At 42.9% G+C, this 27547-nt stretch overlaps 1 protein-coding gene across 5 annotated transcripts in view; it reads right to left on the bottom strand.

Moving 5' to 3' along the window:
- Positions 1–2267: 2267 nt before the first annotated feature.
- MEIS1 (Meis homeobox 1) overlaps positions 2268–27547 on the bottom strand; it is a 110464-nt gene continuing 85184 nt past the window's right edge. For 2 of the 5 annotated variants that reach the window (XM_071740207.1, XM_071740209.1), the window contains exons 9-12: positions 26643–26719; positions 8081–8143; positions 6722–6807; positions 2268–3835 (exon numbers count right to left, since the gene is read on the bottom strand). In XM_071740207.1, the coding sequence (XP_071596308.1) occupies positions 3552–3835; positions 6722–6807; positions 8081–8143; positions 26643–26719 (510 nt within the window). In that variant the 3' untranslated portion in view covers positions 2268–3551. Of the gene's footprint in view, positions 3836–6354; positions 6451–6721; positions 6812–8080; positions 8144–26642; positions 26720–27547 lie in introns of all 5 variants that reach the window. The other 3 variants (XM_071740210.1, XM_071740211.1, XM_071740208.1) reach the window with 3 other exon arrangements.

The following is a 27547-nucleotide window of genomic DNA, read 5'->3' as shown; positions in this document are numbered from 1 at the left end:
TGGGGAGTAAAGCGCTGACCCGCACTTGCGCGGCACTGCGCAGACCCAGCTCCAAGGCACGTTACGCCCGGGACGTGGGGGGGGGGGGGGGGGGGGGGGAAGGGGGCGGACACAAAACCAAAAGTGGGACGTGGGAGGAAAAAAAAAAAAAAAGGAGAGAATAAAGCTTCGCCGTGGGGTTGCACAAACTTTGGGCCTGCTGCGCGGGGGTCCGCGGAGCCTCCCACAGCCCCCCGCGGCACTCTCCCAAGCCCCCAAGAGATGGCAGTCGAAGCCGGCTTTCCTCCTCCTCTTCCTCCTCCTCCTCCTCCTCCTCCTCCTCCTCCGCAGCGGGCAGCGGCAGGACAGTGGGGCGGCAACCCCACCTCTCCCCCCGCCCCCGCCCAGTCCGCTCCTAAACCCTCCGCCCGCCCCCGCGCAGCGCCGCGCAGCGCAGCACGCACCGCGGCGGGACGCGCAGCCCCCGGGGCCGGGCGCTGAGGCGCAGCCGGGCAGCCTCCCCCTTCCCCCCCCCTCCCCGGTGCGGTGAAAGGCGGGTAGCTAGGAAACAGCGAGTGGCCCGAAAAGGCGGAATTTCCAACGTGTAAAATGTTCTTAACGGAGCCATTGAGAGAGTGCAATAAGGCGTGAGGGGGAACTAATCTCCCTATTTAAATGTTTGTGGCAATTTTATCTAAATGAATTTTAATGCTAAACGCGGGATAATTCCCTATTTGTAACCCGTTTACTTCTCTTTCCTGTGCCTCTGAAGCTGTCTAACATCATGCGATGAACAATAACAATAAAAATACTGTCAAGGCATATTCTTTATTTTGAATGTGTTATAATTACAGCTGATTAAATGTCTTGGGATATAATGGTGGGTTTAATTTGAAATCTGCCCCCTCCCCAAAAGGACTAATAATTTCTGAAAAGGTCCGATGGAAGAAGGTCTGTGCCCCACTTCTCTGCGGCAGCGAGGAGGAAGGGACGCGTGTGCCCTCGCATGCAAGAGGGCGGTTTGTTTTTGTCTTTCAAGAAACATGTAAAAAAACCCCCCACAACAAAACAAAAAAACAATAACAACAACGAAAAAACCAAACCAAAAACGAAAAAGCAAGACCCACTCATTCACGTTTTGGCAGTGAAGTGTCATGATTCTGGGCCCACAAAGCAGGAGCCAGGATGAACAGCCTCTGGGGCACTTTAAAAAAAAAAAAAGAAAAAGAAAAAGAAAAAGAAAAAGAAAGGGGAGGGTAATTAAAATAATAATAATAATAACTAAAAAAGAAAGCTCATGACTTAAAAAAGTGAAAAAAAAAAAAAATTAGGAGATCTGAGCTGCTAAGGGAGAGGACCCTGCTTTAGTGGCTTGCTTAATTCAGAAAGGCCTGTGCTGCCTGCCCCTGCCCTGCCTGCATCCTGTCTGCACACTGTTTTAGCCCTGCCTGCTCTGCTGCCCAGCCCTGCCCAACCCCCCACTACAACCGGAGGGCTCCGGGGAGGTGGGGGAGTCTGGGGGAGCAGTGGGGATGCACCCACAGCATCTCTGTGTCAGCTGCTGGGGAGGCTGGGGAGGGTGTTGGGTGGGCTGCTGAATGATTTTGCCTCAATTAAAACTTACGTGTATTTTTCTTACAACTGGGAAACTGTTTCTTTCTATAGCTGCAGTTTTATTTAAAGAAAAAGAGCAGGTACTGCAGCCTGCCCATGCTCTTTGGTGCTGTTTGATGGGCTATCTGGGTGCAGAAAGTGAGAGCTGGGCAAGGAAGTGGTCATTGAGGACGCCTGCACCAGCCTCTGCTCCAGAAGTCCAGCACCCCTGACACCAGCACATCATTTACTTACAAATATGCATTGCCTGGGAAATGTTTTCCAAGTTTTATTTTCCTCCTTCCTTCTTACGTTCAATTCCAGAAAGAAACGGAGTATGGTTCTGGCTCAAATAATTTCAACTTTGTATTACAACTCAAATTTAGTGGTGGTGGGGTAATACTGTTTACAAATTTTTGTCTGATAATGCCCTATGATATTACATTTATTAAGAGGCAATAATTCCCATCCTGACAATTTACAGTGCAGGTTCCCAGAAAGTTTCTTTTCGCACCACAGCATTTCATTTACATTCTTTAAATGCAAAGCCAATACTCAAATAGCAAATGATAGGTACATCTCTGGAGCTAGCTGAATTTCGTAGCTGCTCAGCTCCCACTTTGACATAGAATGGCTACAAATATTGCAGGGGGGAGGGAGGCAGGAAACAAATTTTGCAAGCAGTGGAGTCACCATGACAAAAAATAATTTGTTTTTATTTTAGATTCAGATTTCATTACTGCACTCAAACTACTACAACTGGGCTTTGAGTTATTATACAATCCAAACTGTTTCAATCAGAAACTCTAAGACTCAGTGTGCAATGATTATTATTAATAATAATTAGCTCCTTGGTTTCTTGATAGAAAAAGGCTATCAACAAGCATTTGTTTAACCACAACAAAAGTATAATTAGCTTATCCCACTTAGTAAATCTGTATGCATGCCAACTCATACCAAACTGCTACTTTTACAAAAAATTGCAATAATACAGATCATTTTTCCAGTCCTTTTTGCACAAAATTTATTTACAATGTATACATAAATGCTCCATGATGGGACTATGGGAAAAAAAAAAAATGCACACAACCGATGTTTTGCCCAGAACAAAAGTCAACATATTAAAAATAAATCTTCAGTCCATGTTTCGAGCTGCATAAAACAGGAAGTGATGTACAAGGTGGTGGTTGCTGCATGGGGACAAGGATGCTCTGATGTGACAATTAGGCTTCAAATACACTGCCTTTCCGTTTCCATGCTTCCTCCTACCAGTCTCCTTAAGACACTGCCTGCAACAGCTGATTAATCATTGTTGATGACCGCAGTTTTTCCCATCCTTCCCGATTTACATCTGTTCAGGCCAATTCAAATATGGTGAGTAAATGAATTAGACATGCAAATTCACGCCCCAGGCTAGAAAGAGAGAGAGGGAGAGAGATGGGGAGGAAGGGAGAGAAATAGAAGAAAGACAGACAGAGAGAGGAGGAGAGAGGAGAGAGAGAGTGTGCATGGCTGAGATCCTAGAGGATAGAAGAAAGATTCTTCTGCCTGACATAATTATTTTAATGCTCTAAAAATCCTGCAAATAAGCCCTTTCTGTCATTTGCAGGAAAAGTGTAAGGCTTCTTTTTTTTTAATGTAAGGAGGCTTCTGGAGGAAGTGAAGAGCTATGGAAACAACACACATAGTGTGGAAAAATTTCACATTTTTTTTAAAAAATCTATAAGAAACAACGTAATATGGATAACAGTATAATAGCATTTTACAATATTTCACTCTTTGTTCTCTTAATGTCTTATATAGGTATTTAGCATGTCCCCAGAAGTTGATTTCGGTTGGTGTTTTCCTGCTTTTCAGGGTCCCTGTGAAGAATTGGAACTTCCCTTGGTCCAAAGTTGATGCCAAGAACTCCATAGTCATTGCAGAAAGACAATGTTTGAAATCTACCGTCGCTGCAGACAACGCATATTTCCCTTAAGCTACTGAGCATGAATGTCCATCACTTGTCCGCTCACTGCCGGCTCACCGGTATGAAGCATTGTGGGGCTTGATGCTGACATGGGCATTCCAGGGTGGGGTGGTCCTCCATGCATCATCATCGCTGGGTGGTGAGGGTGTCCAGGAATGTAGGTATGCATGGGGGGGCCATGACGCAGCTGAGCGGGATGGGGGGGCATCTGGGGTGGGGTATAGCTTGGCTGTCCCATATTCATACCCATTGGACTACCCCGAGACACATAATCCCCTGGCATACTTTGCAGTCCTGTGGAGAGAAAGAGGTGGAGGTGAGACATGGGGTCCAGCTACAGACATCAGGCCCTGAAGCACCTCCGCTCAGGCATGGGAAGGAAGGCCAGGCTTGAGAAAGGTGGGACCATGGAGTCACGGGCATGCGAGTACAGTCACTTTAGTGGGATCCAAGCCTACGTACAGACTCACAACAATGGCAACGGGAATGATTCCCAGGTCAAAAAAGAACCTTGAAGCACCCTCCCCTCTCCAAATGCAGAGTTTTGGGAGATAAAACCACTTTCTGCATGTACAATTGGGAGATGCTTTCAATCTGGAAGGACGCTGAAGGCAGAGCCAGCCTGATGACAAGTAAAGTCACACGGGGTGGTGGCACTAAGCCCGGGAAGCCCTGTCAGGGCTCTCAGGTGGGCTCTATCCCCCATGGCCTTGCTCCAGCTACCCGCCTTCGCCTCCCTGCTTGTAAACGCGTGCTGGGAATACAAGGCAAGGAATATGTAGTAGTTAATGAAGGGCTTGGGAGGAGAGATGTTGGGTTAAATCAGTGTCGAGGTTTGTCAACAGTTATTTATTTAGCTCTCAAGCCCATCACTTGGAATCTGTCCCAAGTATTTGTGCCATCCAAACAGACCCTATAGAGTCAGCACATACAGTGCTGAACAAAGGCCTCATATAAAGCCGAAATCGATAGGATTACTAAGGACAATCGTAAATCAAACCCGTATTTTTAAACACATTAAAATATCTGCCTATATAACCGATAACAGTTATCAATGAATTCTTCCCTCCCTCTCACTTCTGCCCGCAAAAATCAGGCGCGCAACTCAGCCGACCTTTCAGCGGGCTGGGGAGAACAATAAGGAAAAAAAATTGGACCCAAAACAATAAAACCTCCTGCTTTCCGTGGGCCTCTGCCTTCTGCTTGGATTGCTGTAGCTGATGGGAACTGACAGGTGTATTGTTTCGCAGAGCTATAAGCTCCATAATCATCAAGGGTGAAAGGCATACGCTATTGCTAAGTAGGTTCAATTGGCTTTAGTTCTAAGTAAGAGCGCGCTGTGAATGCACCGAACACCTTGGAATCAGGTCTCAAGGCTTGAGCAATGAATCGCTGCTTAATCTAGCCTAAAGGAACAGTTTTGAACTAATGAAAATTGCTTATAAAATATACTGTACTCACAGCTCTTTAATCAAAAAAGATGATAATATTTTTTGTAATAACCTATTAATTTAATTGGTCACGAAGCATAAAATACATCATTTAAATTTAATTGACCCAGAAACTAAGAAACAATATTTAAATTAACTAAGCTAGAAATTTCCATGATGAGGTAATAAGGCTGTTGCATTCCCAAGCTCCGAGGAATGTTTTCACAGCTAATTGTTAAAACTTAGTTTTGACTCACACCCAGAGAAGATGACTACGAAATACACTTGGCCTGGCTAAGTTCAAGCCCTACATTAATATAGGCTGGGGGCACAACAAAGATCCCAAAATAACTGCTTTTAACTCCAGAAAGAAACCGAAAGGGACAAAATCAGGCACAATTTAAACACAGTAGCAGTGTTTCAAACTGCTTTACTCTTTCAAAAAAAAAAAAAAAAACAACCAAAAAAAACAACACACCACAAAAATTTGTATAACGTATTTTCCCCTATAAAAAGAGAAGAGGGGGGAAAAAAAAAAGCGGGACAGTTTTTCTAGGCTTTCTTCACGAGGCCTGCCACTGAAGATTGCATTAATGATCTCTATTTTTGTATACTGAATAAGTCAAATCCATTTGTCACACTGCAAGTGATGGCATACTTAATTTGGATATAGTCAATTAGCCTGGGCTAAGCTCCATAGCCTGCTGTGCACACCTCTATTTTGTATTCTCTCTTTTTCCTTTGCCACACGTAATCCCATTATGACGGACAGACAAAGAGAAATAAACTTGAAAAAAAAAAAAAAAAAAAAAAGAAAAAAAAAGATTCAAAGTTTCATCCGTTGCCTTCCAAAATGCAACTAAGAGAAGCCGCCGTTTACTTATTTATTTATTTTACCTATGAGGAGTCTCTGTTTGGCTTTTTTGGTGCGTTGCAGGTTAGCGGGAGAAATGTAACTCATGCATCAACTGCGGTTAGACAGATTTATGACACTTTGGGGACATGCTCTTTCCTCTCCCTGCGCTGCTGCAGACCGCTTACATTTTGCAAATCAGTCTGTTGCCAAGACGACGGGCTCCCCCACCTCCCTGGCTGCTTCTTGTTTTGTCATGTGCTCGGGGATGGATAATAGCATCAATGTATGGCGGCGTCGATGTACGGCGGCGTCAACATACGGCGCGCGCGCGCACAGGGGGTTTGGGAGCTTGGAAAGCTTGTGCTGAACCAGAGGGAGAGAAACCTGAAGGAGCCCAGGCGTAGGATGGATGGATGGATGGAAAGGAAGGAACAAGCATGAGGCTATGGGCAGGGAGAACATAGGGAAATGCAAGGAGACAAATATTCCTCGGACAAAGTGAGAACAAAGACCCCGTTTGTACTTACTTCCCCCTGGCTTTGCCATTGGTTACCTAGGTGAAGGTTACATGTAGTGCCACTGCCCCTCCATGCCCATATTCATGCCCATTCCACTCATAGGTCCTAGAGGGAGATAAAAATCCAAGAAGATGCCAGAGAATGAGCAAAGTCAACAGATAGTGCCAAAAGCCCCTTTCCAAAACACAGCACGGCAGAGGGCCCAGGACCACTCGAGCAAGAAGGTGCCTGGTTTCCCTCGGCAGTGTTGAAGGCAGGCAGAAGACAGGCGAGGCAAGGCAGGCAGCTGAGACAGCAGCAGAAGGTGGAGGTGCAGTTACCTGTGGTGGCACGACCCAGATCACCCATCGGCGGGCAACGCTCCCCTGGGGCTTACCTGGCGCTCGGATGCCCATGTGCTGCTGGCCGTCCATCACGAAACCTCCCATTGGCTGCCCGTCAGGGTTATAAGGTGTTCCTTGACTTACTGGAAAAGCACAGAACATTGCTCTTTACTGACAGCCAAAAGGGTCACCGCTTCTCTTGGCATCAAGAAACAACCCCCCCTCCTCCCCAGGGACTGCGCAAGATGGCTATCCATGCCAGCTCTAAAAAAAAAAATGGGAAAACATCTACCGCTCAAATTTAGTGTCTGGGCTAACAAGCTTGCTTAGTTTTGACTTAATTTCCTACTGCCAGCTTGGAAATGAAGTTAGCGATCCAAAATCTCAAGACACGAGGAGCCCCGGCTCCAGCTGCTGCTGCTGCTGACGTCAATGCAAAGACCTGTATAGGAGACGGATTTTATGGCTGGAATAGTCACACTGAAATCACAGTGTGTTAAATTACACCCGTGTGCCTTTCGAAGAGCAGGACCTGAACACGTCTCTGCCAGATATTTACCTCTAATGACAAAATAATCGAATGTCCTCAAAGAAGAAGCATGGCCCAAAGGCATCTTGGACAACAATGGATTTGGTTATTTGGCAGCGAGATGTGGAAAACAAAATCAATTGGGAGTAACGGGCTGTTCCTTAATGGTGAATACCCACACAGAGCTGCAAGCCAACACCCTAGACATAACTGGCATGAGAAAACTTTATTTAAAGATTAAAAAATAAAAAATAAAAAAATAAAATAAAAAAGTCCCCCAAAGACAGACAGCGATCCCGAAAGACAGTTACTAAAAAAGAAGAGACGAGGGATAAAAGGACACTATTCCAGCACCACTACCTGAATGAGAGGTTTTCACTGTACACTAAAAGTCGGCTTCAGAAGTAAGCTGCCTTGGGTTATTAAAGCACATAAAGCTCTACCTCATTGAATGTCTTTGAACTTTACTGAGTCCCACAAGCGATTCTGACCCCTTTGCCCTTTTGACAGGTAATAAAGTTTACAGCAATTCCACACCAAGCCATGCACCAGGGAGTGGTCACAGGAGCAGAAAGAGCTGGGAAGGAAAACTCAAAACAACTACTAAAAAAAAAATAAAAATCCGAGTGTGCACAGAAAGTCTGGTCATAGAGTGGATAATTTTAGTTTCCTTTTTGAATTTTCTGTGTCTTTTTTTTCCCCCAAAAATGTTTTAATCATGGTAAAATTACTAGGTTTGTAATGAAACAAAGCTGGTTGTATTTTAATTGTCAGGCACTCCCAGCATTCATTTCTCATTTATTTACCAGGTAATGGACCTCCTGGTGAATGGCTTGAGGATGGTTTTTGCCTGCGTGACTTGAATATAGTTACTACTGGGGACTTGCCTGCTCGATTGGACTGGTCTATCATGGGCTGAACTATTCTTCTTCTAGCATTAATAAACCTGCAAGATAAAAAAAGAGGAAAGCAAATGGTTATCGAAGGGGACAACTTCCACCCATCCCCAAGCCCTCCTGCCCCACCACGGTGCTCTGCATTGAGCTGTGTGTGGATGCAAATACTGCAAAACCTCTAACCCCAATGACCTCTGAGAGCATGAGCTTGGGGTTTCCGAGCTGATTTATGTTTGCCTGCTTTCTACCACAGTCGGACACTTCCATTTAATCTTTTCATGGGGGAATTAGCTGAGTTTTCAGGAAACAATACCAGTGACGCTCTTCTCAATTCAGAATGGGGCACAAAAAAAAAAATGGGTGAAGCCGTCGAGATGCGCGTGAGGGCATCTGCTACCTCCCCCTCATTAGGACCATTTCTGCCTTATGTCCTTCGACTTCTTTTTTCTTTTTTTTTTTTTTCTTTTTCTTTTTTTTCTTTTTTTTTTTTTTTAAATCAAAACCTGCCCCTACCTCTTGCAAACCTAATTCCCTTTTAATGCCCACTATTAAGATAATGAACTGTGATGGCAGAACCCCATCAAAATGAGGGAACGTCTGGAGTTTTATCACTGCCAAGTCACACTGCTGCGGACTTCAGAGCTGTGCATTCCTCCTAGCCATTTCTTGGTGGGCTTCTTCCCCCCCTCTCTCTTTATGCAAAGTCTGAGGGGTCAAGGCGAGGTCATAGCTTTACAGTAATTGAATTTATAATCCTGTTTTCTCCAGCTAGGCCTGACCATTTACAGCAAACATCTTGTTAAACTGTAATTACTGGACTACTGAAAATTCCCTCGAACAATGAAAAGCAGATCTTTGGAAATAATTAAAAAAAAAAGGTATGGTTGTTTTGTAAAATAGCCATCTGCAGCGGTACTCCTTGAGCTTTTGAAGCTCTTTGCCTCAGTTTATCTTGATATGCTTATTTGGCAAAGGAATATTTAAAATAATTTGGAGTGAAACAGAAGGAGAGGGATTGCAAGAGCCCCACTCTCCTTGTGGCACTGAAATCAGGAGGCTGGAAAACATGGCTGGGAACCTGTCTGAAGTGCATTAGAACTTCTCTTGCAGTTTTGCTCATCAGAAACTCAGTTAAAAAACCTCAGAAAACATCTCCACTGAGATTTAATTAGAGCAAAGCTTCATAACCAAACTTCACACTCCTTGTGAGACAGAAAAAAGAATAAAAACACATACGTCACGATATTTACTAGTAAAGGAAGAATGAGCAGGGGTAAAACCACACTACCCTTGCAAAATGCAATGGGAAAGTCCATAAAGGGTTACTTGGTGCTTGCTTTCATTGCCTTTGCTTGGGGTGGCTTAGCAGGAGCTCTCCTAATGCAGAGATAAAGCCACCAGGACCTTTCTGTGGGAAGCTGCTCTGCCCACCCATTCCCCTATGCCGGAAGGGAAAAGAATCACAGACCACCTCTCTGTGCTGTTTGTTTTGCCCTCATCAAAGACCAGCACGGCAATTTTGGTCTCCTCCTACCTCCCATTACCCAAACTCCTGCAAAAATTAATCAAGATGTTGAGTCCTAATCAAGCCTGTCTTGACAAAATGGGCTCAAAGGCATCGATTCTGGGTGCTGATCCGAAAACCTTACACCTGAACCCTATAGGTCGTGTTTTGTCAGCAACAGTATTGGATCATTTTTTTCTACACAACTCTAATAAAAAACCCAACCCACAACTCCAGCAAACAGTGTTGCAAATCAGTTTATCATTATCTTGTACAAACCATGAAAATTAGAATCATGTGAGCAGAAGGTTAGACTAATTCTCCTTTCTCATTATAAGCACAGGTGTAGCACAAACACCATGTGAAATAAGCAATTAAAAAAATCTGCTTTTTTTCCCCCATTAGCTGCCTTAGCTCCATGACCAATTAGAAAATTGTTTAATATCTGTAATCTGCATTTGCAGAAAGCAATTTTCACAGTAACTCTCCTTAGTAAAACAACAACACCAAACCCCAGTGCTCCAGCCATTTCTTTCTGCAAGCTTGGCAGGCTCTTGCTGTGTTTACTCCATCCTTCTCCTGCCTGATTGCCAAGACCTGTTACTGCAGCAGTTTTTTTGGTAGCAGTGAGATTGGCTGGGCACCAAAACCTTCATTTACCAAAAGCTTTTACACCAAAGAAACCCAAATGCACCACATTAAGCACTCATACCCCAGATTCACAACCTTCTCTTCCATCTCCTCCAAACCACAAATGCTATTTGTGAGAATGGAGGGTCAAGAATAAACTATATAGCTAGAATAATAAGCTAAATCGCTAGAATTTGCCAAGAATTATTCACAAGATGTACCTAAGGTAAGAACATAATTCTCACCTGTTTGCCCCACGCTATCTCTGGGGATATCCGCTTTAAGAACATTTTACACACAGGTACTTAACATCTACCTTCTTCCTACGCATTCTTTTAAGTATTTTCTATAAGTAGCAACTCTGCCAAACAGCCCAGTGTTTGGATGTCTTCAGGGGGAATTCAGACACAAGAACATTCTCCTTCTGGGCAAAGTAATAAAATGACATTCTCGCTCCTCCCACTAGAAGTCAAACGGAGGTCAGCTCCCCATCCTTGTATCTGTTTAAATAAACTGGTCCAGCTGTTTGTTTCCAGGATGCCCTTTAACCTTCTGTCCCATCCTCCCTGCCTTTGTAACAGAACGCTTTACTTTGCATTATAGTAGACTCCAAACCACTATGCATTAAAAAAAAAAAAAAAAAAAGAAAAAGAAAAAAAAGAGAAGAAAGTACTCACTTTCAAGTTCCTTCCTGCATCCCAAACCTGGAATTTCTAAGAACCCATCAGATTAAAACTAGTAATGTGGCTCTCCTTGAGAGAGCACAATGCTGTGCTATTTATGTTTATAAATTGGAAATCTCTTTGCAGGCAAAATTGTGAGTTAGCTGTTTCTGCAGAAATATACAGGCATGAGGATAATTTCTAATATTCTCTGTTTTTTTCTTTGACAGCAAGACCAAGATCTTGTAAACACTCTTTGAATTTTCAAATTGCCAGACTGACATAACACCAGCAGAAATGATGGAACAGAAAAGCTAACAGAAAATCTCACTGCCCCTTTCTCACTATGTTCACATTGACTTACTTCAAGAGAAAGAAACCCTAAATCACTCTAATTTTAAAAAGTTCAGACAAATCAAGACTTAAAAAAAGATATTTGCATACTAAGTGCTACTCAGATGGAGTATTCTCAAAATACAACTCAGCATAAAACTTGAGTTAATGATTAAGACAGCTGTGTAACCTTACTAGTGTGAGTAAAGACTTGCACAGGCTCAAAGACTTGCATAAAATCAATTTGCCCATGCAAGCACTCTAGGCATTGGTACCATTGCTCCAGTGTGGAATGGGGGTTTTTTTTTGTTTGTTTTTTTTTTTCCCCTCAAAGAATGGAATCAATAGTGTCACAAGCAGCATGATTTCTCTCCATGAACAAGTTGTAGCCTTCTCCCTGCCCAAGGAGAGCAGAGAGCTCTGCAAAACAATGCTTTGGGTTGCTTTTTTTTTTTTTCTTTGCAAGGGAAAGGATCTGGCATGGAGGAAACGTTTGCACAGTTGGGCAAACACAGAAGTTTAAAGTGTTTATTATTTTTTTCAGGTTAACTTTTACTTGCTCTTTTGTATACACAAGATTGTGCTTTCTGCTGTGGCTCCAAAAGCAAGAAACACCCCCCCCCCAACTATTCCACCTGCTCAACTCCAAAGAGAAAACCTTCTTCTCCAAAGGAAACCCTCTTTTCTCCAATTTGCATTTTACTAGGTTGTTTTCTCAGAGGCTTCTTGCCTGGGCCCTCTCTCCAGAGGTCACTGGCAGTCTACCCAGTTGGTGCATGGCTGGTCCCATGGGTGCAATCCAGCCCCGGCCTCAGGGATGCGACAATCTGCCTCTGCACTCTGACCTTCAGCTTGGCTGCCCTCGCTGCCACGAACAAATTTGGTTTCTTCTCAGCAAGAGGCAGCATGGCTGGTGATGACAAAAGACTTATTTTAGTTGGAAATTGGCTACAATAATAGCAGCCAAAGAGCAAGGATTTTCAGAGGGTCACCAAACCCTCCAAAAGCCACAATTCGCTAAGGCTCAGGTTACAGCCCGAGTGACATTTTCCTCACAGATCTGGTCTTTCTCCGTTCCCCATGTATTTCAGTTCTGTTGAGTGAATAAAACAAGGCCTTCCCCTGCTGTCACAAATTTCCAAAGTCACCTTTGCTCAAGAATCGACAGAGCGATCACGGGGACTTCCAATTTGCAGTCTTTGAATGAAATTTTCCAGGACCAGCTGTCTGAAAGGGGATACTGAGACTTAGCGGTATATTGAGTTTTTCTCTTCCCTCAGCCCTCCCAAATGAGAAGAGTTTCACACCACCTCTAACTTTTGATACTCATAACTGCAGGCTTCTCCCTCTCAATATTATCCCAAAGCACTAAATGCCAGAAGTCTGTGTCTCACTACAGTGCCAAGAAATTCCCAAAAATCTCTCTGCCTCATTTTCTCCTTGAGCTCTTTCTAGCAAAGCAGGCACAAGGATGATGAAAAAATGCACACTACCTACAAAAATTTTCAGCCTTGTTCACAACAAACAAATCATCATTTTTGTAACAGATGCCAAAGTAACCAGAGCCCTTCAAACTGGCAAATAATTCACTTGTAAAACCAGCCATACTCTTTTCTGCATACTGGGATCCTTCATTTATACAGCAGTGAAACAACCGTCTCTATTCAGCACTTAATTCCTCAACGCTTAACAGGTTTATCTCTAATAAAAACAATTTAAATGGAAAGTGTGCTATAAACCAGGATTATTACACTTCAGTAACTGCTTTATTTCTTATTTTAACATATTTTTCATTTTTTTCCCTGTGTATTTGTTTTCCAGAGCTTTTTAAAGGAGACGGTCAAATAAAAGAAAAAACCCATAGAAATTATTTCACCGAATACTTTCAAATGTTTAAAAAACAGCTTTAAAAATAGCAAGATCCCTCTGTAATTATAAACAGGAAAAAATAACTGCAGACTTTTGAATGGTAATCACATCTTCCCATCCTTAAAATGAGAAATAAATACTAGAAGTGCTTACTGCCTTTATTAGAAAGTTCTGATCCTGAAGTCAGTTAGTGAGCTTAATGACCCGTAACTACCAGTCATTAGCAACTCAAGCTCTCTGTACTCCCTTTATTTATAAAGAAAAAAAAAAATCTAAGACACCCAAGAAACTTTGTTCATTTTAAAGTCAGATCTTATGAAGTCATGTTTGGCAGCTTCCCTTGGTTTCTCCTCCTCCTCCAAACTGAAGACAGTTCAGGATTGCAATACATCATTTACAACACTAAATGGAGGTAGGGAGGGAAAAGAGCACATGGGCTGCTAACTGCCCACTTCAGACATGTAATACTGAAATACACTCCAAAGGCAGCAGGTCCATCCATCAGGAGGATCAGGAAGGTCTCCTGAAAGCTCTCCTCCTCCCTGCCTGGCAGGGACTGTACAAAGGGCTGGGGGTGTCACAAGACAATATTGAAGAGTGAACAAATAAAATACCATGCAAAAACTAGTGATGAAAAACCACTAATTAGCTGACAAATTTGATGTAAAGCACTAATGAAAGCCATGTGTGGCTCTGCAATTTAGTTTTAAAAATAGCTTCTGACTTCAAGCATCACTATGTGACCCCAGCGATGGATTCATGTTGTGCATTCAGAAAAGTTGCTTTAAAGCAGGAGAGTGCTATTGAATCTCTTGCAAGCCAAACCCACTAATGTAGCAAGCATATCAAGTGCAAAAATAGAACACAGAGAGATGGGATCAGGTCCGTGCTCCTTGTTAAGAGAGCTGACTATGCCCTACATTCAGCTGGCCCAATGTACACCAGCTCTACCTTTGGCCACCTCCTGTGCTTGCTCTCCTCTCAAGCCTTTAAACCCCACTCCCTCACCTGTTCCAGACCATGCTTTCTTTTCAAATCACTGCAGGATGCATCCTGCCTCTAAATAAACAGACTGGATTTGGGGGAGCAACCTGCCACCAGTCCCATGGGGCACCATGCAGGCATGATGACCACCTCTGGCTAGCAGTGATCCTTGTGGTGGCTCATGCTCTGGGCACAGAAGGAATGGCCAATGGCTTTCCACTGAGGCTGGACTCACAGGCTCCTGGCCCTTGTTCCTAGTGCTTCTCTAATCCCACCTCTGTGAAGGGCTCATGCCTGGTGGCTGCTCAGTGTGTCTTTCTAGGAGAAAGTTGAGCAGGAGACACTTTCTTCTTCTTGCAAATATTTCCCTGTTCCCCAGCAGGATGGAGCTGAAGCCTATTTGTATTTATTTGGTTAGTTCTGAATGGAAAACAAGGGAGGGATTTGCTAGGGAGGAGTGAAGAGCTGACGTGCCAAGGAAAGGGTTCTCTGGAGATGGTCCCCCCTGCTCTGCCTATTTCAGTGCCCTCACACATCACAGGCGAGCTGCTGCTGGCCTTTCTGGTATGATCTCTTCCTTCTCCTCCTCCCCTCCCTTCCACAAATACCACTGGAAAAAGCTCAGCTGACATGGCAAGTTTGCAAGTTTCCGGTGAAAATCCAGGTCTGGCATCCAAACATCTCCCAGCCAATGCCAGGGAGCTGGAGCAGAGGCCATGCTGCAGGTCTCGGCTGCACCAGGGAGGGCTCACAGCAACCTCATTCCCTGACACCACAAGTCCCCCAGGGTGCAAAGCAGATGTAAACTCGCCCTCAGCAGCCAGATGATGTAAGGGGAAATCTTTACATGGCAAAGTGCCAGCAGAGCTGACCTCCTGTCTCTTCCCTGCTCCCAAATCCCAGCGCAGCTGTACTCTGCTGATCTCCGTGTGCCACAATTAGCCTTTAAGGAATATGGCAAGGAATCATCTAGCAGAGCGGCTTTAAGGCTGTTCTAACTCACGCCTGGGACAGCACTGGACCCCATAAAGCACTGCAATTGGGGAAACAACAAGCTATCAGCCAAAATCTTGCCTCCCACAAACATGTTCTCCCTGCCCAAGGACAAATGCTGCTTGGTTGCTGTTCTGCTGCAGATTTGGAGGCTGATTCATTTCAGCACTACCTTTGATGGGATAGAGATGCATGTACTTCCATGCACAGACAATGCCACAAATCCCAGGACCTCCCAAATGCTCAGGGCAGAGGGTACCCAGGCTCTGTACTCAGGCTGGAATGCACATCTCCCAGCTCATGTCTTTATCTTAGCTCTGAGGCAGGATCTGAACCTCAGCTCTTCATTTGAACCTTCAGAAGAGCACATCTGGACTCTAATTCAGGTCCTGGTTTGGTGTATGCCATCAGTGCAAGCCAGCCACTTGTCTTCAGCAGATTACTTCATGCCAACAATTCAGGTCTCACTCAATGGCAGGGATTACAGGTGAGAACTGGTAGCAAACTACTTGCTATTTCTTTTGAAACACTTCTCTCTCAGCAATTCCCTTGTCCTCTGCCAATCCAGTATGAAGTCTTATCCAAGGAAATGCAGTGTTCGTGAGAGGTGCCTGCACGAGCTCTGAACTTTCTCCTGACACAAAACTGGTCTAAACACAGGGGTCCTCCTTTGAGGCCCAATGCTTTTTCCATAGACCAAGTTGGGATCTTTGTTGAAATTTCTTTTTCCCTGCTCACTCCTACCTGCAATGCAATTGGCATGGGAGCTGGAAGCAGTACTCAGTTCTTCTGCCCAAGCAAAAGCAGAGAGACTGTTCCCTCCCCTGCTGCTGGCTTAAGTGCATTCCCACTCACCAAAGAATGTGAGAGATGGTTTGTCCACTCTCGTGGAAAGATCTCCACAACCTTCTCCCATCTCCAGAAGGCCACTCAGGGAGCATGCAGTAACTTTGTACACTGTCACCAATAAGGGACAAGGAGAAGCGAAGCCAGGGTTGCCAAACCAGAAGCCCTGACAAATGTCTTTGGTGGAAAAGACCCTTAGAGCCCCCAAAGAAAAACATAAGAAAACTCTATATGGGACCTGTGATTCGTAGATGAAATAGTCTTTGACATCACCCTGGTCTATACCCCAAGATGTTGGTTCAGGCCAGAGCAGGGAAACTGGGATTCCTGTGGTTTCATCCTCACCACCGCTACTAAGACAACAAACATGAGCATGCTGGTGTATTTTGTGTGATGTGGGCACCTGCAAAACTGGTTTGAATTTTTTTCCGTCCTTGTTTTTTTTTTTTTTTCCCCAGAGGCCACAAAAGATACAACTCTGAGTCACAGCTAACCTGAAAAACCACCCCATACTTCTGGACAAACTCCCCCTCAAGACATCCCACTTCAAAACGCTGCTTTCTAACCACTACTAATATCCTACTTTGTAATCTACCTTTTCTAAACATGATTTCCCATTAAGTGAAGTAATTAATTTTCCTTATAATAATCCTACTCCTGACAGCATTTTATTCAGGGCAGGAGAAAAGAGATCTTCAGAAAACAAAACATGCACAGGGAGGTCAGAGGAATGTCAACTTGTGAAACCATAAAACACAGAAAGCTTAGGGATCAGCCCCCTGGATGGTATAAACCACCTTAAAAAAACAGGTGAGAAGTCGGTATCTCTGAGATTTAAAAAGGAGTGGATGCTGTTGTGCTTTCAGTCAAAAAAGCTACAAGGACTACAGTGCCTGGGCAGGGGGAAAAATAATAATCCATGAAACTGTTACATGACCTAGATTTTGCTGAAGAACTGTGGAAGTAATATTTTTTCAGCAGCATCTGCTGCCTTTTCTTTTCTTTTTTTAAAGTAAAATAAAAGGCAGAAGCCTCGTTAGCACTAATGCTGGTAGAGCCAGCCATACATCATTTACACCCAAATCACTTCAGGGCAGGCAGGGCCAAATGCACGCCCTCGAAAGCAGGTTCTCGCCCTGCGCCTCTGGCTGTGTTTCATTTTGGAGCTCAGAAAACACTTTTAGCCAAGAAGGAGGCAATGTTTGCCCCATTTTTAATATTTCAGGCTGATAATTTTAACCCCAAAGTTTGCCTTACACAGGTGCAGCCTGCAGCCAGCACCTGATGTAAGTGTGAGAGGGGGTCTCCGAGGGAGTCTTTCTCTGCATGTTGGTGTTTCAGTCTGCAGTGGTTAATCACTTTACACCAATCTCAGCAACTGTTTACACAAAATAGGTGGAGATCAGGTCTGTGCAAGCACAAAATACCAGAAAGGAAAACTGTATGTAAACATACTTCAGGTAGCTATGACAAGAATAGACCAAAACCTGACTTGCAAAGCAATGACAAACCATTTACTCTCCTTTTTTTTTTTTTTTTAAATTTATTTATTTATTTATTTATTTATTTTTAAATATATTGAGGGTATATATGTATGTTTAGTTTTTTAATATATAGAGGGCATTTTTCCTGACAGAAGCATCTGGTGAAGCTGTACCTCAAATACTGTATTCAATTTTGGGTGTCTCACTACAAGAAAGACATTGAGGTGCTAAAGTGTGTCCAGTGAAGGGCAACAAAGCTGGTGAGGGGTCTGGAGAACAAGTCTTACAAGGAGCTTCTGAGGGAACTGGGGTTGTTTAGTCTGCAGGAGAAGGGGCTGAGAGGAGACCTTATCCTGAGCTACCTGAAAGGAGGTTGTAGCGAGGTGGGGGTCAGCTTCTTCTCCCAAGTAACAAGTGAGGGAGCAAGAGGAAAGGGACTCAAGTTGTGTCAGGGTAGGTTTAAATTGTATATTAGGAAAAGTTTCTTCACCAAAAGGATTGTCAGGCCCTGCAACAGGCTGCCTCGGGAAGTGGTGGAGTCACCACCCCTGGGGGTATTTAAAAGATGGGTAGATGTGGTACCTTGGGATATGGTTTAGTAGTGGATTTGTCAGTGCTGGGTTCATGGCTGGACCTGATGATCCTAAAGGTCTTTTCCAACCAAAACAATTCTATCATTCTATGATCTCTCACAATGAAGAGAAACCAAGCCCTGAGAATTGTATTTACAGAAACTGGAGCAGACCCCTCCCCTTGTTTGCAATGCAGCATTTCCACAACACAACAGTGTCCTGGATGGGTTTTTTTATAGGTAAACTCATGTTTTGCGACAATACACACCTGAATCTAGGCGTGTATTTTTTAAAATAGAAAATAGCAACCAAAGACTTCTGACTCCTACCCTACTCCTGCAGAGCGAACCTAGGCCAGGAATGGAGAAAAGAGCAAGTGGTGAATGTTTGCACAGCACTTTTTCATCTTATTTCCCTGACACCTGATAGTGCATTTTTTATAGCATATGAATACACTGACTGAAAAAAAAGTTTGTCAGGTACAAAACCAGCCCAGGAGAGGATGGAAAGCCCACGGAAAGCCAGGATTATTTTTTTGCTTCATATTAACTTATCAACCGCCTTTTATAAGTCAAGACTTATGTTCTGTAGAGGGAACCCACCTTTCTCCCTTTCAAAAAAGCATCTGTGTGAATGAAGTAACATCAGTTATTTTATTTGCTCAATGATCAGGGTCCCCAATTAGTTTGCTAGTTGGTGCAAATTGATGCAGTTTGGGGCATGCAGAGACTGCCAGGGTCTATCAGCTCTCCAGTCTGAACATTCTTCCTTTGCTTCATCTGAAATCCTGGAGGCCAACAGAGGTATTTCCCCCCAAAAACCTCTTTATCCACCTCCTCCAGGCATCTGCCCCTTTTGGAAAAAACACTTGTGTTCTGTGCCAAAACTGTATCACTACTTCATAAACCTGCATTCCAAAACCAAACCCTGCATGTTTACCACTGTGCAGTATTTTTTAAATAGCTTTACTGAACCAAATCAAACCAAACCAAAACAAAACAAAAAGCAAACAAAAAACCACAAAGAAACATAAAACCAAGCCAACAAAACAAAACATCAAACCAAGCAACAACAACAAAAAAACCCCCAGCCTAAAAGCTGGTGATACAGTGGTACCTGATGGCTCTAAACTCCCAACTCTTCCCCCTGCAAGCTATTTGCTCAGCTTTTCTAATAATACCTTGGCTGCCTGGCAGCTCTCCAGGGCTGTCTAAGGCAATATGCAAGCTAAACATTTTTTCGTCTGATTTCAATATTTTCTTATGAGTAACTATACAAGATTTTAACTAGTGAGTATTCCTGATTGCTGTAATTTAAGAACAGAGAAATAGACTACAGATGTAATATTATTATTACAATTGGCATTCAAGGTGAAAGACATAACAATTAGCTAAGACTTAGTGAAAACATAAATGTAAAAATCTGCTTGAAAATCCCAGCACATGGTACATTTAAAACAGTTAATTTACCACACATATTCCAAATTGCTCAAATGGTATAACAATTCACTCAGCCAAATTCTTTTTTGAATTACTTTTGTGGGGGACTGTGTTTTCTGGGGGGGTCATGATTTTCATGCTGCAAACACCTACTGTCTTATTTTACCCTAGAACAATGAATGATATGTATTGTCAAACCTGAAACATACATTCTTTCTTACATCTATTTTTCCTGCTTTCGCATGTATTCCCACTAACAAAACGATGTTTAAATAACATCTGTATACTTAGTCTTGAATCACATAAAGAAGGAAAGCAAATAGTTTCCAAAATCTGACAGTTAAGTTTGTATTGCTGAAGTTGGGAGGATAATTTGTGAATGTTTTAACATTTACAAGTAAATAAGTAGTTGTATTTACTGTATCTGATTACTGAAAAAAGTATTTGTTATGTTCTTACACAGATTCAAATTGCATCTTGACCTTTTCTCGTTTAATCTGTTTACGGCAACAAAAGCAGTAATAGATACATCTGAAAACAAGCAGATAATTTACTTGCCTAGGTCTGAAAACCTCTGCATGCGACGTGCTCTGCAGAGTAGCAAATCAAATACTTAGCCTTTTTATTGTAGCCTGTGATTTGGTAGGCAGACAGGGTGAAAATCCACCCCTTCTTACAGGACAGGCACCTGCTTTTGCTATGCTCCCTTCCTGCCAGCCTCCTCCCCCTCTTACACCCTAAAAATAGTGCTTAAGTGGGACTAAAGTGGTGCACTGGTCATGTGCTGGCCTTTTGCTCAGGGTATCACCCTCAGCAATGGATCTGAGAGAAGCTGATGTCTACATTAAACACCCAGACCCATAGAGGAGCCTTTCCACCCCCCTCCAGGCCATGACGTGGGGCTCAACACATGGGAATCACCAGACAATATTATCACTTGGATTTGGGAATGTTTGGGGAGTGCTTTAGATGCACTGAACCCCGAGCATTCTATGACACAGTGGGAAAACAGAGGCCTCGGACTGTTTTCCAAAGGGTGGTAGGGCACAGAGCCATGCAGATGCTCCTCCTTCCCTCCCACATCTGATCAGGGGTGGGAAGAGGCTTTCTGCATCTACCTCATTTGCATCTGTCCCATTCTGCATCTGTCCTCGTCTGCATTCCCCCCATCTGCCTCTCCCATCTGCCCCATCAGCATCTTCTCCCATGCCCCCATCCGTCCCTCCCAGTCTGCATCCTCCCCACCCACCACATCTGCATCCCCCCCAATCTGCTTCATCCATAACCCCTCCATCTGCATCCATAACCCCACCAGACATGGCCAGTGCACAGATGGGAAGGACACCCCTTGCAGCAGTGCTCCCCACTCATTCCCCATGAGAAGTGCAAAATCCTCCCATCCCCACCACACCCCCTGCCTGCCCTTGCCATGCCAAAGGGCTTTGTCTCCTGCCCCATGTGACTACAGCAGCAAAGTTCTGCCACTGCCATAACCCATTTGGAAAGGAATAGGGGCAGGAAGAAACTACCTGCCATGGGGAGTTGTGATAGGGCTACAAGAGTAATAAAGTATTTCCAGCTGTCTATGCTCTGAGTTGGCTGAGCTACAAAAGGTAAGATGCTCTGGTCTTTCCATTGCAAACCTATCTCAGATTTTTCAAACTCATCTTCAGGCTGGTCTTGGAGACCTTTTGACATTTCTTCCTTATAAAGTTTCAGCAAAAATAACTTCAGTTTTCTCCAAGAATGAGATTAGGGAAATTTATATTATTTGTTCATTTTTTCCAGTGTGTTTCGTTGGGCTGATTTTTGGTTTGGGTGGCTTTTGCTGGTTTTGTTTTTTTTGCAAGCCTAGTAAATTACACACAAAACTGACATTTAAAGAAGCCAAGCTCATAAAATCAAGACCTCAAGAGTCAGGAAACTGTATTACTAGAGCTGCTTGCACCCTATTCTTTCATCTACCATTATATGCAAACTGTTTGGTTACCAGATCATAGTACAGTTTTTGATAGGGCCAAATTCCTCAACCACCTCAATGAATGCTATGTTTATTATAAGAAAAAGCACTATAATGTAGAAAAATTGATTTTTTACAGGAAATAAACTTTGCCTGCACTGAATGAATAAGGCAGCAAACAGCAAGAAAAGCAGTCCCAGCTGAGGCAGCTGAACACTACAGTGGAGAAGAGAATTTTCTGGTCCATGTCTGCCTTTGACTGCTTGAAAGCTGCTGAAGAAAAAGCATGAAACCCAAACTTCTCATGTCTCTCCTTCATGCCCAGCACTGGAGTCTGGCAATATAAGATGCTGAGGCATTAAAAATCAGGAGTTTCCACTGAACTCAATGGTAATTTGTTCTTAAATGTGGATAACTTGCTGTTATTTTCAGTCATCTGACAGCACCACACTGACCCAAAACCAGTGGCTGTGCTGGACCTGAACTTCTCTGAGCCCTGCTTCTCCACTTGAGAACTGGGACAACACTATTCACTCTCTTTGGGGGGGAACTGTAAACACACTATGCAGGCCCACAAACTTGTATGCATATATAGACAAGTGGAGGCTGGGGGAGGATTTGGGTATTACAGCAGTAAGTGCCATAGGAAAGCCCAGAAGTAATTATTAATTCCATTTTCAAGCATGGTTTGAATACAGCTCAACGAATGAAGCACTGAAGAATCAGGGTAGGATAAAATATTGACTAGCTACTACATCATTGTCTGCTCTGTGCCCTAGATAGCACAAGGGTATTTTGGAAAAAACAGAATGGAAACACCTAATAAGTGGTTGGAGCTTTAAGCATTTGACTTTTCAAACTTTTCTTTCTTTTTTTTTTTTTTTTTAACTATCATTTTAGAGCAGTTGTATGCACTCCTGTGTAGAGATATAGTCATATCATAGAATCATAGAATCATAGAATTGGCTGGGTTGGAAGGGACCTCAGAGATCATCGAGTCCAACCCTTGATCCACAACCTTTGCAGGTACCAGACCATGGCACTGAGTGCCACATCCAGTCTCTTATTAAATATCTCCAGGGATGGAGAATCCACCACTTCCCTGGGCAGCCTATTCCAATGCTTGATCACCCTCTCGGTAAAGAAATTCTTTCTAATGTCCAACCTAAACCTCCCCCGGCACAACTTGAGACCGTGCCCTCTTGTCTTGCTGAGAGTTGCCTGGGAAAAGAGACCAACCCCCACCTGGCTACACCCTCCTTTCAGGGAGTTGTAGAGAGTGATGAGGTCTCCTCTGAGCCTCCTCTTCTCCAGGCTGAACAGCCCCAGCTCCCTCAGCCTCTCTTCTTAGGTTCTGTGCTAGATCCCTTCACCAGCCTGGTTGCCCTCCTTTGGACCTGCTCCAGGACCTCAATATCCTTCCTAAACTGAGGGGCCCAGAACTGGACACAGGACTCGAGGTGTGGCCTCACCAGCACTGAGTACATAGACATGCACATATAGATAGGTTATATAGGCACATTATTCTACAAACATACAGACATTTATCTGTGTGTACCTACACTCTTATTAAACATATACAAGTGTTTGACATGTGATGCAGCCCGTGATGACAATTGCTCTCTCTTCTCCATAGGTTACCACCAGTAATTATTTAACACTAGTTCTTAAAGGGAAGAGATTCAGCCAGAATGTAGTGAACAAGAAAACTGTATAGATTATTCAATATAGTCTGTCTGGCTGTCAGCTGAAGTAAAAAGTGATTGGATCACACCTCCTGGATATTTCAATCACAAGTTTCATCACCAAGGAAAGCACCTTATTAATCTGGACTTGGTCAGATCCTTTCCACATCCAACCACAGAATGGTGTCATGTTATCCTTGCTTCCAACCCTAAAGGGCTGTAGGGTTAAATGACTAACTTGATGGAGGCCTGAAGGGTTCATTTAGACTAATGACATCCTGAAGTCTGCTACCTTCCTAAATGCAATGGTTTGGGGGTTTTTTTGCTCCCTCTTCCCATGACGGAAAGATCTGACTGTGGAAAAAACACAATCCTAGAGAACAATGCTGGTGATTCACAAGGAAAATTGTCGTGTGCGGGGAAAACAAAACAAACCCCTCTTCATGGATTTTTTAATTGATTTAAATAAAAAATAAAATAAAACAACCAAGCAAAGGAGCTAAGGTAAAACTGATAATTTTTAAGACATATGTCCTACCACTGATTTTCTGCCACGTGTCACATTATCACCCCATTTCTGAGTCTTCCACCATCAGCAGGAGCTGTGTGCATCAACCCCAGGAGTCTGAACACTGGGCAAACCATATGTGAAAAACACCATTTTTTTCATTATGGAAGAGAACTGAAGTATGCAACTAGCACATACTGTAAAGGCATTCAAAATATGACACAAAAAAATTTGTTCAAATGCTTTCAATATGCACAAAACAAATGCTCTCTTCACTGCCTGCTCTGTGGCAAACTTCTAATGCCATCCAGAAAATCCAGCATTCCCAGTCTGGGCTAACGACCATGCTACCAGACATGAGTTTATGTTTTTCATGCACATTTCATGTATTCCCACATGCAGTGTTGCTGCCAATAATTTATGACTGATCTGCACTCAGCCTGCCCTTCAGCATTTTATTTAATCTCTGCAACAGTGATTTACAATGACTCATCATTAATACAAAAATGTACATGTGTGTTAACAAGTTTGGAAGAATCTAAGAAGGAAGGCAAAATTTTTTTGCAAGTCGTGGCTGAATGACTTATGAGCCCACCGAAGAAAGGCAAAGGCAACCAGAAACAATCTGTTAGCTCCTCCCTGCCACAAACAATTTAGGCAAAGAGAGTTTCTTCTTCTGTATACTGCCTTAGAAGAGAAAGGATTGCAGAGAAAGTTGGGAGAGGGTTGCCCTGTACCTCTCAGCCTTTGGGAGGGGATGAACAGCTCGTTGGTCACCTCATAGACAGATGTTTCCTGAGCATGCACGTTTGTCTGTGCAGCCTGTATGCTCAACCCCAGCCTCATGGTCTCCTTGCTCCTAAGCACCCTTTGCAAAAAGCAGGGGCTGAATTACCATTTTTTGACATCTCTGCCCACCACCTGTGATTTAAGAAAGTTCTGACCAGTTTTATAGTGTTAAATCCTCATGGGACTGTGGAGGGGAATCATCTCAATAATTTATACAATTGTAACACCACAGCAGAATTAGCAAACTAGCTCAAGCAGAGGAAGCCTGCCCTACATCCACAATACTTCACTTATAATGTATTTTGACCTACTTTTTCCCTTTTTTTTTTTTTTTTTTTTTTTCCCTTGCACATAAGGATCTTATAAAAACACTTCTGACACCAAACCAAAGCAAAACCTCCTCAAACTCGAGGTAAGATGGGTACCAAAAAACATCCCGGAAAGTCACTTCTACCAGTTTTAGTTCAAAGCATCCCATGTTCATCAACTCAAAACATTTCTTAGATGGTTCATTCTAAATAAACATAGCAGCCCACACTGAATCCTACACTCCCAAACCCCTCCAAAGCAGCACACACTTGCTCCATGCCATCACTGAGTAAGACCACTGTCCAACACCACTCCTCAGCTGGCCAAAGCATCAGTCATTACACTGAAGGACAATCCCATAAACCAGGGTATGTCCCGGACGAAAGTTGGAGAGTGGAAAGCTGTAGCAAATACTATTCCTGGCTGAGCAAAAATACTACAGGTTACATTTCTATAAAACCTGTATTTCACGTTTAGTGCCTTTTATTCCTCCATTTTGAAGTACGTATCTTGGAAGCATACTTCACATATACTAAGTATTTGGCATTTTCCTTTATTCGGTGTCTTAAAGGGCTTCAAAAAATTGATCTCCCAGGGCTGCTGTGGGGTCAAAGAAATTGATAACCCTTACAAGCTATGCTTATGTGAGCCTGCCTGCGTCTCCCAGATAGTGCACTTTGTAAATTAATCCTCCAAAGGCAAATATATTGTAAGTAGCTTGTTATCTCTAAAGTACTAAATTGAAGAATACATGGGATTATATTGACAGAAATTACATTTTCTGTAATGGGGTTTAATATATCTGCAATCTCTCCCATAGGCTCCCACTCTCTCTAAGAGAGGAGGGTTTGTTAATGTAGGTGCAATGGACATCAAGACCAAATTTATTCACTAAAATGGATTAGGCCATGTAATCAGAGCTTCAGTAATATTAATCTCTGACATTTATTGAACGGAAAAAAATACTTTTGTCTGCAAACTGGCATTCCTCCTTCCTTCTCCCCAGCAGGCTTGCTGTTTGCCTTGGCTATTTTCTGGGTATTACTTCAAAGAGGATAAGGTTTCCCATCATAAACACTAATCTAAAAATATTAGGACAATTAATTAGATACACTTAGTTTTACAAGGTATTAGATTGCAATACACCTCAGATATCACACTTGTTCTGGGATAGTGGGAGAAACCTGCATTTCAAAGCAATAGCAATGGGTAATAAATCAAAGGGTTTTTTAAGGGTTCACTGTTGTGTTTTTATACGTAAATCATGAGTAATTTGTGTTGGCTGCCTTCACCACATCCCAGATAGTTAGCAACTCCAAATCCACTGCAGCAGCAGTATGGATCCTGATTTCCTTTAAAAATATCAGTATCACAACAAGTCAGGGGCTCCAGGAACCCTTAGTTGGAATGAACAAATAAATTACATTGCTCCACATAATACTTCAGCTGCAAGTGGACTTCAGCAGCCTGTCCTCAAAGTTTATTCAAACTTTTAACACCTGGATTTTTTAAACAAACTGGTAAAAAGATAGAAGGATGTCAGACAAAAGGAACAAAACCACTAACAACCTTTAAAAAAGCATTACAGCATCCCAAAATAACAACACGCTCTATGGAAGTGGGACCAAATGCCCCTTTTTTTTACCCCACATCTCAACATCTTCCAAGACCAAAGTTCTCAAAATGGATGTGGCTTCCTCTTGAAGAGGACATCCTCAGCCAGAAGCAGTACTGGTACCCAAATGTCAATATACTTGAAAATTGCTCACTGAGAAAGCTACATGCCAAAATGAACAGATCTTGTCTTCTGCTACAGCAAACCTCCTACTTCCCATAACTGAAACCACTGGCTATATCACTTGCACATCAATAAAATGCTGGAAGGGGGGGAGCAGACAAGGGCAAGGTGTGTCCTCAAAAATGCAAAGCATTAGCTGGAAAGTGCCAGCAACTGTATAGAAACACTGAGGAAAATTACTTACCAATTGTTCACTTGAAGTATAGTGAGCCCTGTGTCTTGTGCCAACTGCTTTTTCTGTTCTTCTGAAGGGTAAGGGTGCTATAAGACACCAAAATAAATATATATATTTAAAACAATGTGCTTTTTGCCTACTTTTTATTTTAAATTAAAAAGAAAAAAACAAAACAAAACCAACACAGAGCCATGACATCTATTATCGAAAGGTGAAAATGCTGAGGTGTGTCACTCTTTTATAATTATTAATGGGCTACTACATCACTTAATTAATGGCAGTAAAAGACAAGCCAATTATAAAGATTAGTGAAGTGGAGAAATAACTGCTTAGGATACTGGCAGTACCTTGATACTCAAGAAGGATATTTGTTGCATTAGCTTAAAGTTTTTACACATGTCTCGAATGACTGATCAGAGTCAAATCACCTTTTTATTGTGTCCCCCCCTTGTATTTCACAGAACAATAAAGAATGCAATAAAGCACTTCTCTGCAAAACTAAAACACTCTGACGTTTTCTGAGATAGTGAAGACAAATCTTGCCAGTGCCCCAAAATAATTTGCAAATAAGATCAGCATCCTGAACATAAACAAACGGCTGGGTTTTGAACACAGGCCAGCACAAGGTCAGTGATCAGCACATTTTTGCCTGACATTAACATAGCTGTGCTGCACTAATCCTAAGAGACAGAAAATAAATACTGGTTTAATTGAAGATAATGTTAAAACTCAATCATAAGTTAACTTTCTTGTGAGAACTTGATTGCTTTCTCAGAAAATTTGCTTCTGCATGAATACAGATTGCTTAATAAATCAGGAGCAAAAACCACATCCAAGTTTGAAATTTGGAAATTACATTAGCAAGGTCATTTCTGTCCTCTCCTTCCATGTAAAAGCATCACTGTCCCAAAAGG

The sequence above is a fragment of the Heliangelus exortis genome, chromosome 3 (genome assembly GCF_036169615.1).
Source record: "Heliangelus exortis chromosome 3, bHelExo1.hap1, whole genome shotgun sequence".
NCBI classification, from domain to species: Eukaryota; Metazoa; Chordata; class Aves; order Apodiformes; family Trochilidae; genus Heliangelus; species Heliangelus exortis.
Note: the sequence above shows the minus strand (reverse complement) of the source record. Positions and strands in the feature narration are given on the sequence as shown.